This window comes from Camponotus vicinus, unplaced genomic scaffold, assembly GCF_025532165.1.
Source record: "Camponotus vicinus isolate PSW18456_S1 unplaced genomic scaffold, iyCamVici1.0 SCAF_3, whole genome shotgun sequence".
Classification (NCBI taxonomy): Eukaryota; Metazoa; Arthropoda; class Insecta; order Hymenoptera; family Formicidae; genus Camponotus; species Camponotus vicinus.
Genome location: NW_028141967.1, coordinates 9,431,343 through 9,447,504, shown reverse-complemented (window position 1 = coordinate 9,447,504; position 16,162 = coordinate 9,431,343). Strand labels below are relative to the sequence as shown.

The 16,162-nt window shown below is 28.1% G+C and overlaps 1 protein-coding gene and 1 pseudogene across 1 annotated transcript; both read right to left on the bottom strand.

The window, feature by feature from the left end:
- Positions 1 to 16,162, bottom strand: part of LOC145968979 (uncharacterized) — a 62,843-nt pseudogene that overhangs the window by 31,030 nt on the left and 15,651 nt on the right.
- On the bottom strand, positions 782 to 6,214 carry LOC145968880 (uncharacterized). Its single transcript, XM_083094743.1, has one exon. The coding sequence runs from the start codon at positions 6,140 to 6,142 to the stop codon at positions 836 to 838; it is 5,307 nt and encodes a 1,768-aa protein (XP_082950869.1). The 5' UTR covers positions 6,143 to 6,214; the 3' UTR covers positions 782 to 835.

Genomic DNA, 16,162 nt, shown 5'->3' with positions numbered 1-16,162 from the left:
TTTAAAATAACACTATTTTGTGCAGATTAAAATAACTATTTTGTAGATTAAAATAATCCTATTTTGAAGATAGGTTTTTTACAGTAGTTTTTTACAGTTTTAAAATAACACTATTTTAGAGACAGGTTTTTTACAATAGTTTTTTACAGTTAATAATACACTATTTTGCAAATACATATACTGTTTTTTACGCGGACTTAGCACCTTTTTTTACCTTTTTTTTAAAAGGGTAATTTTTTTAGGGATATCACTCTTTTTTGTACTATATGTTAAACATCTTTAAATAAATGAGCAAAGAACCCGCCACCACCCCCGTCATATTTCATTAAAATTCGACGGTCCTCTTTGCTTACTATATAGATATTCAGATCCTTCAAACTTCTTTGCTATTCTTATTGCAAAAATAACGGATAATTACAAATCAATACGTCATTAGAAATCTACATTTATTATTCACAATTAATACTTATAAATCCATTAATGAATAATCGTTGCTTTGCTTATCTAATTTATCATTGAATATATAAATGGAACGGAGAAAAAGTGAGTTATTTAATTCTATTTTTAATAGTAAGGAAAATAAAGACAAATTATCAAGAGACACGGTAGTGTTGGCAACTTACCTAAATATTTTTTCACAGTTCATAAATAATGCAGAATATGAAGCAGTCTTCACGAAATTATTGTTGATACATTACAACATTCTTTTATATGGGACTGATCGAAATACAATTATTAAATAATTAAATATTAATCACAAGTTAGATATTACATAAATATATTTTTAATAAAGAATTTTTTAACTGCTTCTTTATTTTATAACTTTCGATATATATTATTTACTAGCCATCTTCTGTAAAAAAAGTAAGTAAACATTTTTAGCACCTCTAGGCCACTGTCTTTTTTTAACTTGAGCATCATTAGCTTCGATCCAAATATTAGATGTTCCTTCTCTGCACATACTTATATAATAACCTTCATCGATACTTGAGCCATGATCAAATATAGCATTCATCACTTTATACAACTGTCCATCTATTAATACTTTAGTTGTTGGAATAGCACTCAAATTAAAGTTGTGTGTTGCTTTCATTAATTTATTATCCTGTGATAAAAATATTAAACGAATCACAACTATCTCTTTTGTCAATATTATTTCATTTTTTAATATTATATTACTTTCAGTACAATATTCACACGATTCATTATGCGACTGACACCAATGTGAAAACGTAATATTTAACAAATCATTAAGATTATAACTTTTCTTTTTCAAGTTATTAATAGGAACAGAAATAATAATATTATTATCAACAATAGTTTTTGTATTATCACAAATTTTACACCGTCTAATAGAAGTTATTTGATGCCTCACCAAACTTTTTATACAATCATATTTTTCGCAAAGAGCCATAAAAAAATCAGATGCATTTCGTTTTACGGGACTTGAAAAATATTCTCCTAAACATTGTCGTATTGCGTATGTATTTAGATTACATATTCCATTTTCATATCGATGCATTAACACACGTAAAACATCTGATTTATCACAATTGGACAATTGCTGCCTAATGGCATTTAAATTCAATAAACACTGTAATACTGCATTTGCATAGCATGAAACCTTATCTGTATTTTGGAAACCATGCATGACCCAAGCAGTACTTTGTCGAACATTTTGATCTAAACTTGATTTTTGAACAGAAGCAACTACTTTTGGTAACGCCCATAAAACATCTTTCACTTTGTAATACTGTTCCTTTGACATGGCAATAATTTCTGCTTTTGGTTTGTGTATCTGTTTTAGACGATTATATTCAATAATTGCGTCTTCGCTAGCTATTACCGATGAAGGATCGAAGTTAATTAAATATAATCCTTCTAAAGATGTTACTCGCGATAATGCAACGTAAGTTTGGCCACAATTAAATACAGAGTTACCAATGTCCATAATAGCACTTTGCAAACTTAATCCTTGGCTTTTATGAATAGTGATGCCGTAACTCAAAGATAATGGAAATTGTTTTCTGACAACGTACGCTCTATCCACTACCTCAAATTTAACACTTACTCTTTCAATTAAATATTCTAAACCTGATGATAAAAGAAGTTTGATCTTTTCTACGTAATCATTATCTTGTACAACTGAAATCACTTTAGCAATTGTACCGTTTACAAGACCCAAACTAGCATCAATATTACGCCGTATCATAACTTTCGCTCCAATTTTAATTATAATTTTTTTCGAAAGCCCAGCTGTTCTAGAATTATCATCATCATTATTTGATAATACTTTTAATACTTTCTTTTTTACATATGAAATACAGTCAATCGTGTCTTCAGCAATTAATATTATTTCTTTAGAAACAATGCGGCTTAACATTGCATCATTGAGAACATCACACATATGACAAGTGGGTAGTAAACAAACGGTGTCTGATGACAGATTGTTAATGAAAGTACATAACTCATTTAATCTAGATTCGAAGGAATCAGCTTTAAAAGAAATTTTTTTATTTTCCAGAATCTTACAATCAGATTTTGTTAGTAAACCGATTCGAATTCTCGACAATAACTCGCGGTAAGAGTCATCTCCTTGCTGGCGCATATTAATTGTCAATTCATCATAGTCAAATAATGTAGTCCATAAATTAACCGCATTTAAGGAACTAAGATATTTAGCAATTTTTTCATTTGATAAATGTTTAAAAATAGGATCATCTCGTACAGGAGGTAGTTGAAGCAAGTCTCCAAATAAAAGAATATGCTTTCGACCAAACCAACCATCATCGCAATCACTAGTGTCAAATATTTCAGATAATCGAAGATGTATATACATTAAAGTCAAATTAGATATCATTGACACTTCATCAATTATAAAAAGAATAACATCTTTAAGATCTGCTCGTAAAACTTTCAATACATGATCAGATAGTTGTTTATATTTAGGAGTATGACCATGTTCAACGGGTAATTGAAGCAATCTATGAACTGTCAAACCATCTATATTAAATGCTGCTATACCAGTAGGTGCTGCTACAGCAGTATCTTTGTTGAGATTTTGTTTTATCCAGCATTTAATAGTCTTGATTAAGAAACTTTTTCCAGTACCACCTTCTCCGCTAACATATAATCGTAATACTGATTCATCTGACTCTACAGTATTGATAACTTTATCGAATACACGTTTTTGATCCGCATTTAATTTTGCTATCATTTCAGATACATCAATTTCGCGAACTGCTTTATCACCAAGATCTTTAAAATCTTGCATTGCTTCACCAGCCTCTATATTTTGAACACCTATCGGATTTTCAGGATCATCCTGAGACTGTTGTTTTTGTAAATCGTCGTCTAGGCATTGCTGAACTAACTGTTTTGCGGTTTCAAATGCTTTTTGCAATTCTTCTAATTTTTCATGATATCGCAACGCTTCTACAAGATGCAGTTTTTCTTTGTGAAACGATTCGGCATAAGTATCGTCTCCGTTTCTAAGATCTTCTAATTTTCGCCATGGTTTAAACATAAGTAATAACGAAAAGAAATAATTTTCTGGTTGTGTATTAACATTAACTTTATAATGATCAATAAGATATCCACGCTGTCGTCGCTTAAGATATTTACCATTATCTATTTTATAATACTCAACATACTTATTTTTAGGTTTGATCTTCGAGATATCATTCCACTGCGCAAATTCATAAAGAGATATATTTTCTAGTTCATTTGGTCTATGTGGATAAAGATCATCTACTAAAGATGGATAAAATATATCTATAGATTCAGGATCAAGAGCTTCAATTTCCTTGCAGTTTTTTATTCTTTTACGTCGTATTTGGTTAACATCTAACCATTTGATAGTTGTATTTCGATCAGTTCCATACAAAGGAATACTTAACAATGTATCAGCAGCTTCTAGAGCTCCACATTCTCTATTATTCATAAATCGCAAACCCATATTCCAAAGACGACTTGCTAATGATTTGTTCTTATTATTTTCAATATTAAGAACAGAATCAGACAACTCACATTTTCCCGCTTTATTTATATATTTAGTAATGTACCAAGTAAGAAGCGATGATTTTTCACCAATAAATTGTATATCCATATTACCTTCCCATGCAGTAAGAAGAACAGGATTATAATCATTAATATTAACTTCATTATCCATTCGAGGAAGATCATAAAGCCTACTTTTATGTTTCAATTGTTTTCTACCTGCTATCGAAGTTGCCACATCTCTCATATTGAAAGTTTCAGTAACGGGACGAGGAAATCCAAAACGACACCGACGAATAACTTTACGTCCTACTTTTTTAGAGCGAAGACAATAATCGTTATGTTTATGTCGCTGATGCGTATCAACACGTTTATACAATAATGGTGAAATATTTTCATCTGGCATTTTGCAGCTTATATATTGTAAAATAAATTTGGAGACTTCTTCAATTGTAGATTCACCAAAAATCGGTGCATTTTTAATCCAAATTAATAAGTGGAAATGTTGTATACCTCTACCTTGGTATTCTCGTCGCCAAAAATAGTGCGTTACTTCTCCAATTGGATGATCTTTGGAGCTAATGAAGTCAAGCATTGCCCGAAATTTATTATCGAGAAACCTGGACGTTGATACAGAATCTTTAACAACAAGTACGCTAACGGATAAGGAAGCATCATGCCATCCATTTACTTCACGAATATATTCACCCAAATCTTCCCATAACCATTCACTCGGACTTAGTGTTAAAAACCATGTCGCAGGTCCGTAATGCTGCGTCATACACCTTAAATTACTTCTCGGTTTACGCCAATATTGTTCCGTATTTCGAAGTGTGGAAAATATTGTTGTTAGATCAGATTCCAACTGTTCTTTTGACATTGCTTCTAAATACTCTGCAGCCGTATAACGAACTTGAGGATTAGTTACATTCAATTTATGATAAATTCCACGGCTTAACTGACGCATATTCGCATTATTCAACAAATAAAATAAGTATTGTTGATTTAATCTGTACTGTGGATGTTTAGATGTCAAACGACATTTAATAAATTCATGATCATGAAGTTTAACTTCCCTAATCTCATGTTGTCCATTAATACCAAAAGGGTATAAATCTGGAAAACACATTAAATCTAAATCTTTTTCACGATTATCCAAAGGCGCATTCTGAATTTTTATCATTTGATACAAGTCTGTCGAAGTTTTATTTGCTTTCTTTTCATATAAGGGATAAATAGTATATTGTTCATAATAGCCGTCATTTTCATCAGTAACTTGAGTTAACATTGCCTTCTGCTGATCGTCTAATGTAACTTCTACATCATTTTTCGTTTCTTCTACCAGATTATTTAATGACTCATTGTCAGATTCGTCACCTAATGTCGCTTCTGTCTCTTCCATTTGAAACTCTGAACTTTTTAATTGTTCTAAAATGTTTAATTCATTATGATCATTTGGCAGTATAATTTGGGAGTATAAAGCATTGTTGCGCTTTAACCACGTTAAAGCGTCAAATATTTTTTTAACATCAACCATCTCTTCCCAAATAATCTTTGATTTGGTCGGAATACCTCTAACTAAAATATATAATTCGTTATTAATATTTATTGGGTCAGTATTCAAACATAATTTATTCAACGTCTCCTGTAACGGAAGTGGTAAATGAAATGTTCTACCTTTAACTTTTTGTACCATTTGCCTTTGAGGCAACTTTTTATTAATAACAGTTCCCATTTTGACGACAGTTTGAAACGCTTTAGCTCTCTGTATAATCATTTTTTCAAATGTATTAAGAGATGATATTACTTTGGGTACATCATTTGTAAGGAGATTATTCAAGATGCAATACGCAGGCATTAAGCCTTTACGAAATTTACCTGCACAATAAGTACATATATATTGCGCATTATTTTCTTGTTGTTGTATATGTGCCATTAAACCTCTCCAACTTTGAATATTTATTTGTTCTCGAAGAATATTGACTTCAGAAACATTTCTCTTATAACACAATTTTTCGCATGATACGCAAGCATGCCGTGGTGTGTCTGTTGACCGCTTAACCAAGGCCTTAAACGCTTGATGATATTTAAAAATAATATCATCATCGCTCAGAATTGTATCTGCCTGTTGATGTTTGTACATATCTGCTTTTTCTTGTGCAGAAGTTACAATTTCATTTAATGTGTTTAAATCAGCATGAGTTAATGCTTCATCCAGATTATCCATCTTTCGATAAAAATCTGTAAGCTGATAAATTAAACATTTAATATATCTTACTCGTGGAAAATGAGGCGATAATAGTTGAATTGGAAGAAACATTCCTTCGCAAAGTGTTAAATCAATATGGCAGCTACGCGTATGGCCCAATTTTTCATTTGAAATTTTCATAGTACATTTATGAATATTTTCTATCAATTTGGGTACATTCTTTAAAGTACATGTATTTATAGTTTCAAGAAATTTCTGATAACGATTAATTAAAAATGGATCGTCAGTTTTACATGAAGTATTGCACGACCACGATTTTTTCGCTTCTATTTCTATCAACGGTAATATATTTACTACTTGTCCTTCTGCATTCATTGCCAAAGGTTCCAATGCAGTTTTTATTAACGGTAGATTTGCTACTTTCTCTTCTGCATTCATTACCAAAGTTTCCTTTGAAGTTACATGACGATATGTAGAATCAATAAAATAGTTTTCAGATGAGGCTGTATGGCTCGATTCGCCACATAAAACATCTAATTTCTCTTCAACTGTGGAACATTTTACGGCTTGAGTCAAACTTACTTCTGTTTTTTTTTTAATCAAAGATAACATTTTGTAAATATTACGAAGATAACTTCTTCTAACATGCATACACCAACGTACGATTTTTTCGGCTTTTAATCGTTTTTCGATATGATTTTTAATACCGAGTTTCTCAACAATATTTTTAGTAAATGTTTCTAAAGAATGCTGAAGTTTTATGGTGTTTTTCGACCAAAACTTTTCATATTTTTTTATAATTTTTTTTCCAACATCGTTATTTTTTATTGCAGATTTTTTATTTTTCTGATAATATCGTTTGTTATAAAGCCATTTGCGATTAGAATCTAATGCTTTTTGTCTGTCCTGTTCACGCTGAAAGTTTATAGAATAACGTATGCGTTTTTGTTCACATTGTCTTACAGAATCCTGTTGATATCGACATCGTTTCTTACGGCGATTATTTTCTACATCTTGTTGATATCGCTGTTGTTGTTTAGTACGATTATTTTCTAAATCTTGTTGATATCGACATCGTTTCTTAAGGCGATTATTTTCTAAATTTTGTTGATATCGACATCGTTTCTTAAGGCGATTATTTTCTAAATTTTGTTGATATCGCTGTCGCTGTTTAGTACGATTATTTTCTAAATCTTGTTGATATCGACATCGTTTCTTAAGGCGATTATTTTCTAAATTCTGTTGATTTTGACGCCGCTTTAATGCACGATTATTTTCTAAATCTTGTATATATTGATGTTGCTGTTTAACGCTACTATTTTCTAAATTTGTATATTGGATTGAAGGCAATTGTATTTTCATGCAACTATTGGTTATTTCTTCCTTAGATTGATTAATATCAGCAAGTTTTTTTAACTGATTTTCTTTTTGTTGCTTAGTTTCATCCTTTGTATATTGATGTTGCTGTTTAGCGCAGCTATTCTCCAAATTTGTACATTTGATTGAGAGGGATTGTGTTTTCATGCAATTATTGGTTAATTCTTTCTTAGATCGACGAATATCAGCAAGTTTTTTTAACCGATTTTCTTTTTGTGATTCAGTCTCATATTGCCGTATACTACGAGCACGAGCAGCTTCTATTTCTCTGAATTTTACTATTGCTAATGGAAGCACTTTTTGAGGAACATATCGTGGATCTTGAGGAAAATGTTCAATTATATTTGATTCAAAAATTTTTATCAAATGTGAACGCATTAAACTATGATTATATTTTACTCTTTCAGGTTTAATATTAAATAATAATGAAATCGCAAATGCTATTGCAAAAACACCACAATCGTTACCATTTGGTTGTTGTTGCACAGTAGGAAATCTAACAAGACATTTCTCAAAGTCATATGTTGGAAATAATCTTTTTAAAAATTGTTCATGATGCTTATGCAGTCTTTTAGAATTTAACGAATCATAAATAAATATATATTTTGTGTTATAGTAACTACATACCCAATGTCCGTCAAACGGACCTGATGAACTATGCAATATTTGAATATGATTTTTATCTTTTGGCATAGATTGAATAGTATCAAGACACTGCACTCGCCAGGTTTCGACAGGTGTATAATCTGAACAATTTTGTAAAAGATGACCAAAATGTTCCATATGAATGTCAGTTAACCAATTGCCTCGAATAATTATATCTTTTTCTCTAGGCATTAAGACTATTTGTTTGTTTATCTTTACAGACATTTTGTATATATAAAGTAAACGTTTTTTATACAAACAACAACTTTATATAGACTTTATAAAAACTTTATATATATTAGTTTTATTTATGTATAATACCTTTTTATGAGCACACAGCAACTCTATAACGGCGCACAGCAGCCTTTTATTGGCGCACAGCAGCCACTTTTTATAAGCGCACAGCAGCTCTATAACGGCGCACAGCAGCCGTTGTTTATAGGCGCACAGCAGCCTTTTATTGGCGCACAGCAGCCACTTTTATGAGCGCACAGCAGCTCTATAACGGCGCACAGCAGCTCTATAATACCGCACAGCAGCCGTTCTTTATAGGCGCACAGCAGCCTTATATAAAATAAGTTAAAAAATAAAATTTTATACTTACCTCTATTCTCAACGAAGAAAAGTGAAAAAACCTGCGTAACACCCTATATAAATATCAGTATTGTACAGTATATCACATTTTCAACATCTTCCTTAATAAAAATAAAATACATATCTCTTTTTAATCCTTCAATTGTGCGATTTTTCACGAATCACGTGGAATTTTAAGAGCTCCTAATGAATTAAACGGTACATTCTCGTTTCGCAAAAAACTGAGTTTTTGCCAGAAAGATATCGAAAAGATTAAACAATTAAGTATTGTATTTTGTTAAAGATCGTGCGCAACGGCTGAAGGTTTAATCAATACTTTAAATATCCAATTCATAAGTTATATCACTTAAAATATATCCAATATATAGAAATTTAATTTTGCAATAAATTTTGCAACAAGCAAATGTATGTGCAATTTAAAATTATTTTAATAATTATTTTAATAATTATTTTAACATTATTTAATTCTAAAATACGTAAGATTTAAAATTCATTATAATTTATGAATTTAAATATTACAGGAAGTTGTTTTTAAGATAATGAAGCTATTACTTTTTTTTTGTATATTTAAATATATTGAAATTGTATGAAATTTAAGATTTGCAATTATAGAGATATATTTATAAAAATAGATATAAAAATATTGATCTTTTAAAAAATGTTTATAACTATTTGCACATTTAATTTCTAAATAGTATTTCGATAAAACTATAACAATATGACAAATTATCTTAGTAAAATATATTTGCAAAATTAAATTTACAAACACATTGCATCTGTATATAGTATTTATTTGTTAGACATAAATTATTAATGTATATACTTTTACATATGCAAAATAACTTGTATAATACATGCTTTACGAAATAATTTTAAACAATAAAAATCATAGAATATTTATGGAATATATTATTTAATAAAGGTATGTAGATAGGGTTCAAATGTATAAAAAGTAATGTGAAATGATTACTTGACGAATTACCAGAAGAATATAGCCACACTTCTTTACAGGGTGAGCCATTTTAATTAACGCACGCAATTATTTCGGAAACAAAGCATTTTAGAGAAAAATGTTTCAGACAAAAGTTTTATGGTTTCGAAAGGGCCATAAGATGGTATCATTGGTTTGACACTGAAGAGTTCATTTGCAGGTCACGTGAAGGTCACTTCAATTTTTTTAAATGGAACACCCTATATATTTTTGCACACTCTTGTAGCTTATCTCGAGAGCTTTCCAAAACACTATAATTAAGTACCTTTTCGTTAAGTACTTTTTGAGTTATGAGGCTTGAAATAATTTCTTAATTTTACATAAACCGTAAAATATCTTGTAAAATATTCATTTTTCGATTATCTTACCTTAATACTTTTACGTACAAAATAATGAGAGGAATCAATTGGTGTAAAGAAAACACATAGTTGTTTTTAAGAAAAAATATGGAATTGTTAATTGCAAATTACATATTTTTTCTTCAAAACAACTATGTGTTTTCTTTAGACCAACTCAAAAAGTACTTAACGAAAAGATACTTAATTATAGTGTTTTGGAAAGCTCTCGAGATAAGCTACAAGATTGTGCAAAAATATATAGGGTATTCCATTTAAAAAAATTGAAGTGACCTTCACGTGACCTTCAAATGACTCTTCAGTGTCAAACCAATGATACCATCTTATGGCCCCCTCGAAACCATAAAACTTTTGTCTGAAACATTTTTCTCTAAAATGCTTTGTTTCCGAAATAATTGCGTGCGTTAATTAAAATGGCTCACCCTGTATAAGCAAATCCTGCAATATTTAAATTAGATAAATAATTTTGAACCCTATCTACATACCTTTATTAAATAAAAATGTTTATAATATATAGAAACATTATTTTTATTGCTTTTCAACAAACTCAATTATTTTGTAAAGTATGTATTATATTTGTTAGACATAAATTATTAATGTATATACTTTTACATATGCAAAATAACTTGTATAATACATGCTTTACGAAATAATTTTAAACAATAAAAATCATAGAATATTTATGGAATATATTATTTAATAAAGGTATGTAGATAGGGTTCAAATGTATAAAAAGTAATGTGAAATGATTACTTGACGAATTACCAGAAGAATATAGCCACACTTCTTTATACAGGGTGAGCCATTTTAATTAACGCACGCAATTATTTCGGAAACAAAGCATTTTAGAGAAAAATGTTTCAGACAAAAGTTTTATGGTTTCGAGGGGGCCATAAGATGGTATCATTGGTTTGACACTGAAGAGTTCATTTGCAGGTCACGTGAAGGTCACTTCAATTTTTTTAAATGGAACACCCTATATATTTTTACACACTCTTGTAGCTTATCTCGAGAGCTTTCCAAAACACTATAATTAAGTACCTTTTCGTTAAGTACTTTTTGAGTTATGAGGCTTGAAATAATTTCTTAATTTTACATAAACCGTAAAATATCTTGTAAAATATTCATTTTTCGATTATCTTACCTTAATACTTTTACGTACAAAATAATGAGAGGAATCAATTGGTGTAAAGAAAACACATAGTTGTTTTTAAGAAAAAATATGGAATTGTTAATTGCAAATTACATATTTTTTCTTCAAAACAACTATGTGTTTTCTTTAGACCAATTGATTCCTCTCATTATTTTGTACGTAAAAGTATTAAGGTAAGATAATCGAAAAATGAATATTTTACAAGATATTTTACGGTTTATGTAAAATTAAGAAATTATTTCAAGCCTCATAACTCAAAAAGTACTTAACGAAAAGATACTTAATTATAGTGTTTTGGAAAGCTCTCGAGATAAGCTGCAAGAGTGTGCAAAAATATATAGGGTGTTCCATTTAAAAAAATTGAAGTGACCTTCACGTGACCTTCAAATGACTCTTCAGTGTCAAACCAATGATACCATCTTATGGCCCCCTCGAAACCATAAAACTTTTGTCTGAAACATTTTTCTCTAAAATACTTTGTTTCCGAAATAATTGAGTGCGTTAATTAAAATGGCTCACCCTGTATAAGCAAATCCTGCAATATTTAAATTAGATAAATAATTTTGAACCCTATCTACATACCTTTATTAAATAAAAATGTTTATAATATATAGAAACATTATTCTTATTGCTTTTCAACAAACTCAATTATTTTGTTAAGTATGTATTATATTTGTTAGACATAAATTATTAATGTATATACTTTTACATATGCAAAATAACTTGTATAATACATGCTTTACGAAATAATTTTAAACAATAAAAATCATAGAATATTTATGGAATATATTATTTAATAAAGGTATGTAGATAGGGTTCAAATGTATAAAAAGTAATGTGAAATGATTACTTGACGAATTACCAGAAGAATATAGCCACACTTCTTTATATAAGCAAATCCTGCAATATTTAAATTAGATAAATAATTTTGAACCCTACATACCTTTATTAAATAAAAATGTTTATAATATATAGAAACATATTATTCCTATTGCTTTTCAACAAACTCAATTATTTTGTAAAGTATGTATTATACAAGTTATGTTGTATATGTGAAAATATATACCAATTTATAACAAATAAATACTATGGATACAATGTGTAAAAAATAAAATAAAGTAATTACCTGACTGAGTCCACAATAAAGTGTATAACGACACTTGTTTGTAATCAAACTTCCTGTAATATTTTAATTAGATTAATAATTTTAAATTTTATCTACATACGTTTATTAAAACTAAACGAACAATATATACAGTTTTTGCAACTTTTTAACGGATAAAGTTATTATGTAAAGCATTATGTAAAACATATATATAAGTTATCTTTTATATTTATTTCTAATAAATCAATACTACTTGTATGTATAAAAAGTAATGTGAGAGGTAATTACCTGATAAATTATCCAGAAATATTATATATAACCAGTGTGTAATTGTGACACCAGTGTGATATTTGTTTATAACCAAACTTCCTGCAATATATAAAGTAGATTAATAATTTTGAACCCTATATCTATACATACGTTTAATAAAACTAAATAATAAATAAACAATACATATCATAAATATATCTTATATATAATTCTTTCTAGTTTCAAATAGATCAAAATATTTTGTAACACTGCATATATATCACAAGTTATTTTATATTATTATGTATAAGATCATATGCATTAATGATTTATTTATAATAAATAGTATGGATGTAATGTAAAATAATTACCTAATTAAAATATTAGAAATGTTATCCAAGAGAAAAATATCACGTTCTTATTACTATTTATTAGCGCTAATATATTCACTTTCTGAACATTGGCAATAATATATAAACATATTACCAACAATATAGAGATTACAATAATATAATTATCACGCCCTCTATGATAACGTGAGCAGACAATGCATCAGTATTGTCAGATTTGGCGCTTAAAAACAAAGTGATGGGGGGCGCGATCACCAAATCTAATAACATTTAATTTTATACGTGCAATTTTGTTGTGTTTACACAAGTGATTGCCGATTGAACAAATGACCTTATAGAGATTCATTTCTAATTAGTTTTATGTTTACGGAATAAAAGGCAACCATTGTGCTTTCTCTTTGAGACACCTCCGATTAGACACAGTACAATTGGACACAACTGGCTTTCATTGGCTAATCGTGCTTGATCGTGCTACCCTAGGCATCGGTCGATATGATTGGCTGTGTCTAATCGTACTGTGTCTAATCGGGTAATCCCCTTTCTCTTTTGGCTAACCTCCTTTATAAGTATTTTATCGAGAGTCATCCACTTTTTACAATGGCTAATCGCAAAAGGTAAGCATGAATATAAATACATTATATATATATATATATATATATATATATATATATATAAATTTTATTAATATACAAATAATAGATAATATTGGTTAACCTTTATTTTAATCTTTTATCGTAATACACACATTATATGTTGCACGCGTGATACATATTATAAGAAAATATTAAAATAAAGATAAACCAAAACGTTATCTATCATTTTTATAAAAATATTTTATAATTTATATTATATATTTTCACTTCCAATAAAAGATAAAAACAAAAATTAATCACTTATCTATCATTTCTATAAAGATATTTTATAATTTATTATTTTATTATTCTATTATCTTAATCTTTTATTATAATGCATATGTATTGCATGCACAATACTTGGCTAATCTTTATTTTAACCCTTTATTATAATACATAAAATATATGTTATACGCAGAAATACATATAGTTATTCATCGCAATAATTAATGATTATTTTAATCCTTTATTATAATACATTTGTATTGTGCACGCAACATATAGCAATATAAATGCATTACAATAAAAGTTAACTAAATATTGTGCACGCAACAAATATGCACAATAAAAGATTAAAAATATATAAAATAATAAAATATTATAAAAGATCTTTATAGAAATGAAATAGTTTATCTTTATTTTAATTCGTTATTGTAATATGTATATGTTGTGCATGCAATACATATGTATTACAATAAAAGAATAAAATAAAGATAAACCAATACGTTTTCTATCATTTTTATACAAATATTTTATAACTTATATTATACATTTACAGTTCCAGAAACGAAAAAGAACCAGCAATTAATGATAATGAAACTCACAAAAGGTAAGCAATGATTATTAATAATATCTATAAAGATATTTTATAATATAATTTATTATTTTATATATTTTATTTCAATCTTTTATTATAATCTTCTATTATATATGTTTCACGCATGATACTGTTTAACTTTTATTTAAATGTCTTATAATTCATATATGTATTATACATACAAATACATATAATTACTCATCGCAATAACTAATGATTGTTATAATACATATATATTACTATATGTTGCATGCGCAATACAAATACATTATAATAAAAGATTAAAATAGACCATTAAAATTAAAACTAACCATTAGTTGTTGCGATACGTAACTATATGTACTTCTGCGTATAACACATATATATGTATTACAATAAAAGATTAAAATAAAGGTTAACCAAGTATTGTGTGTGCAACTCATATGCATTACAATAAGGATTAAAATAATAAAATATATAAAATAATAAAATATTATAAAATTTTTTATAGAAATGATAGATAACAATCTATTATTTCATTATAAAAATGTTTTATAATCTATTTTAATATTTTATTATCTTAATCTTTTATTACAATGCATATGTATTGCACACACAATACTTGGTTAACTTTTATTTTAACACTTTATTGTAATACATATTGTAATACATATATATAATAAAAATATAGAAATATATAATAAAAATAGATGACAAAGAATTAATTTTTATTTTAATCTTTTATTGTAATACAAAAATATTTTATATTGTACAATATATTTTATACATTTCTATTTTCAGATCTAACGAAAAGGAAAATGAAGAAAATCCTAAAAAGTAAGTGTAACACATTATATTATTAATACATATGCGTAAGAAATGATAGATAACAAGGGAATAAAAATTTATTTTACTATTTTTATTGTAATTCACTTATTGTAATTACTTATTTTTTATTGTAATTCATATTTGTGTTGCACACACAATACATATATGCATTACAATAAAAGATTAAAATGAAGATTAATCATTTATTATCTATCATTTCTACTATCATTTCTAAACATATTTTATAATATATATTTTATATGTTTCCATTCTTTCAGAACCTACAATATGGAAGAAATGGAGCCAGAAATTGAATTGTCGTCCTTTTTACGTGTTGAGGCTGAAATGGCTTTAAAAGAAAATATAATACTTAAAAAAAAAATACAAAAATTAATGGAAACACAAAAATTAATGGAAACACAAAAAGAATCGCCGCCACCAACGATGGCATCACTACCACCGCCACTGCCGCCGTCAACGTCGTCACCGCTGCCATCGCCGTCAGCGTCGTCACCGCTGCCACCGCCGCCGTCGTCACCGATAACGACAGCGGGGCAAGTAAGAGGTAAATAATTTTGAATTATATAATTGGCACGTTAATTATAAAGGAATCAGCTAAATGAATCAGCTATGTTAAAAGTTAATAAATCTATTACATTTTCAGATTTATGAATTTAACATTGCCCAAAGTATTTTTAGCCTTCTATAGAATTAAAATTTTTATTTTCATGAGTTTTTGTGTCGTATAAATTATATTTTACAAAAGAAATTTTTAATTCACAAATAATTATTTTTATATTTTAAAAGGCTAAAAGTATTTTGCGTAATGTTAAATTCATGAATCTGAATGTACATATATTAAAATTAGATTTATTAAC

Excerpts from the sequence above, each read along its gene's own strand:
- LOC145968880 (XM_083094743.1), bottom strand. The coding sequence starts at position 6,142 with ATGTACAAACATCAACAGGCAGATACAATTCTGAGCGATGATGATATT.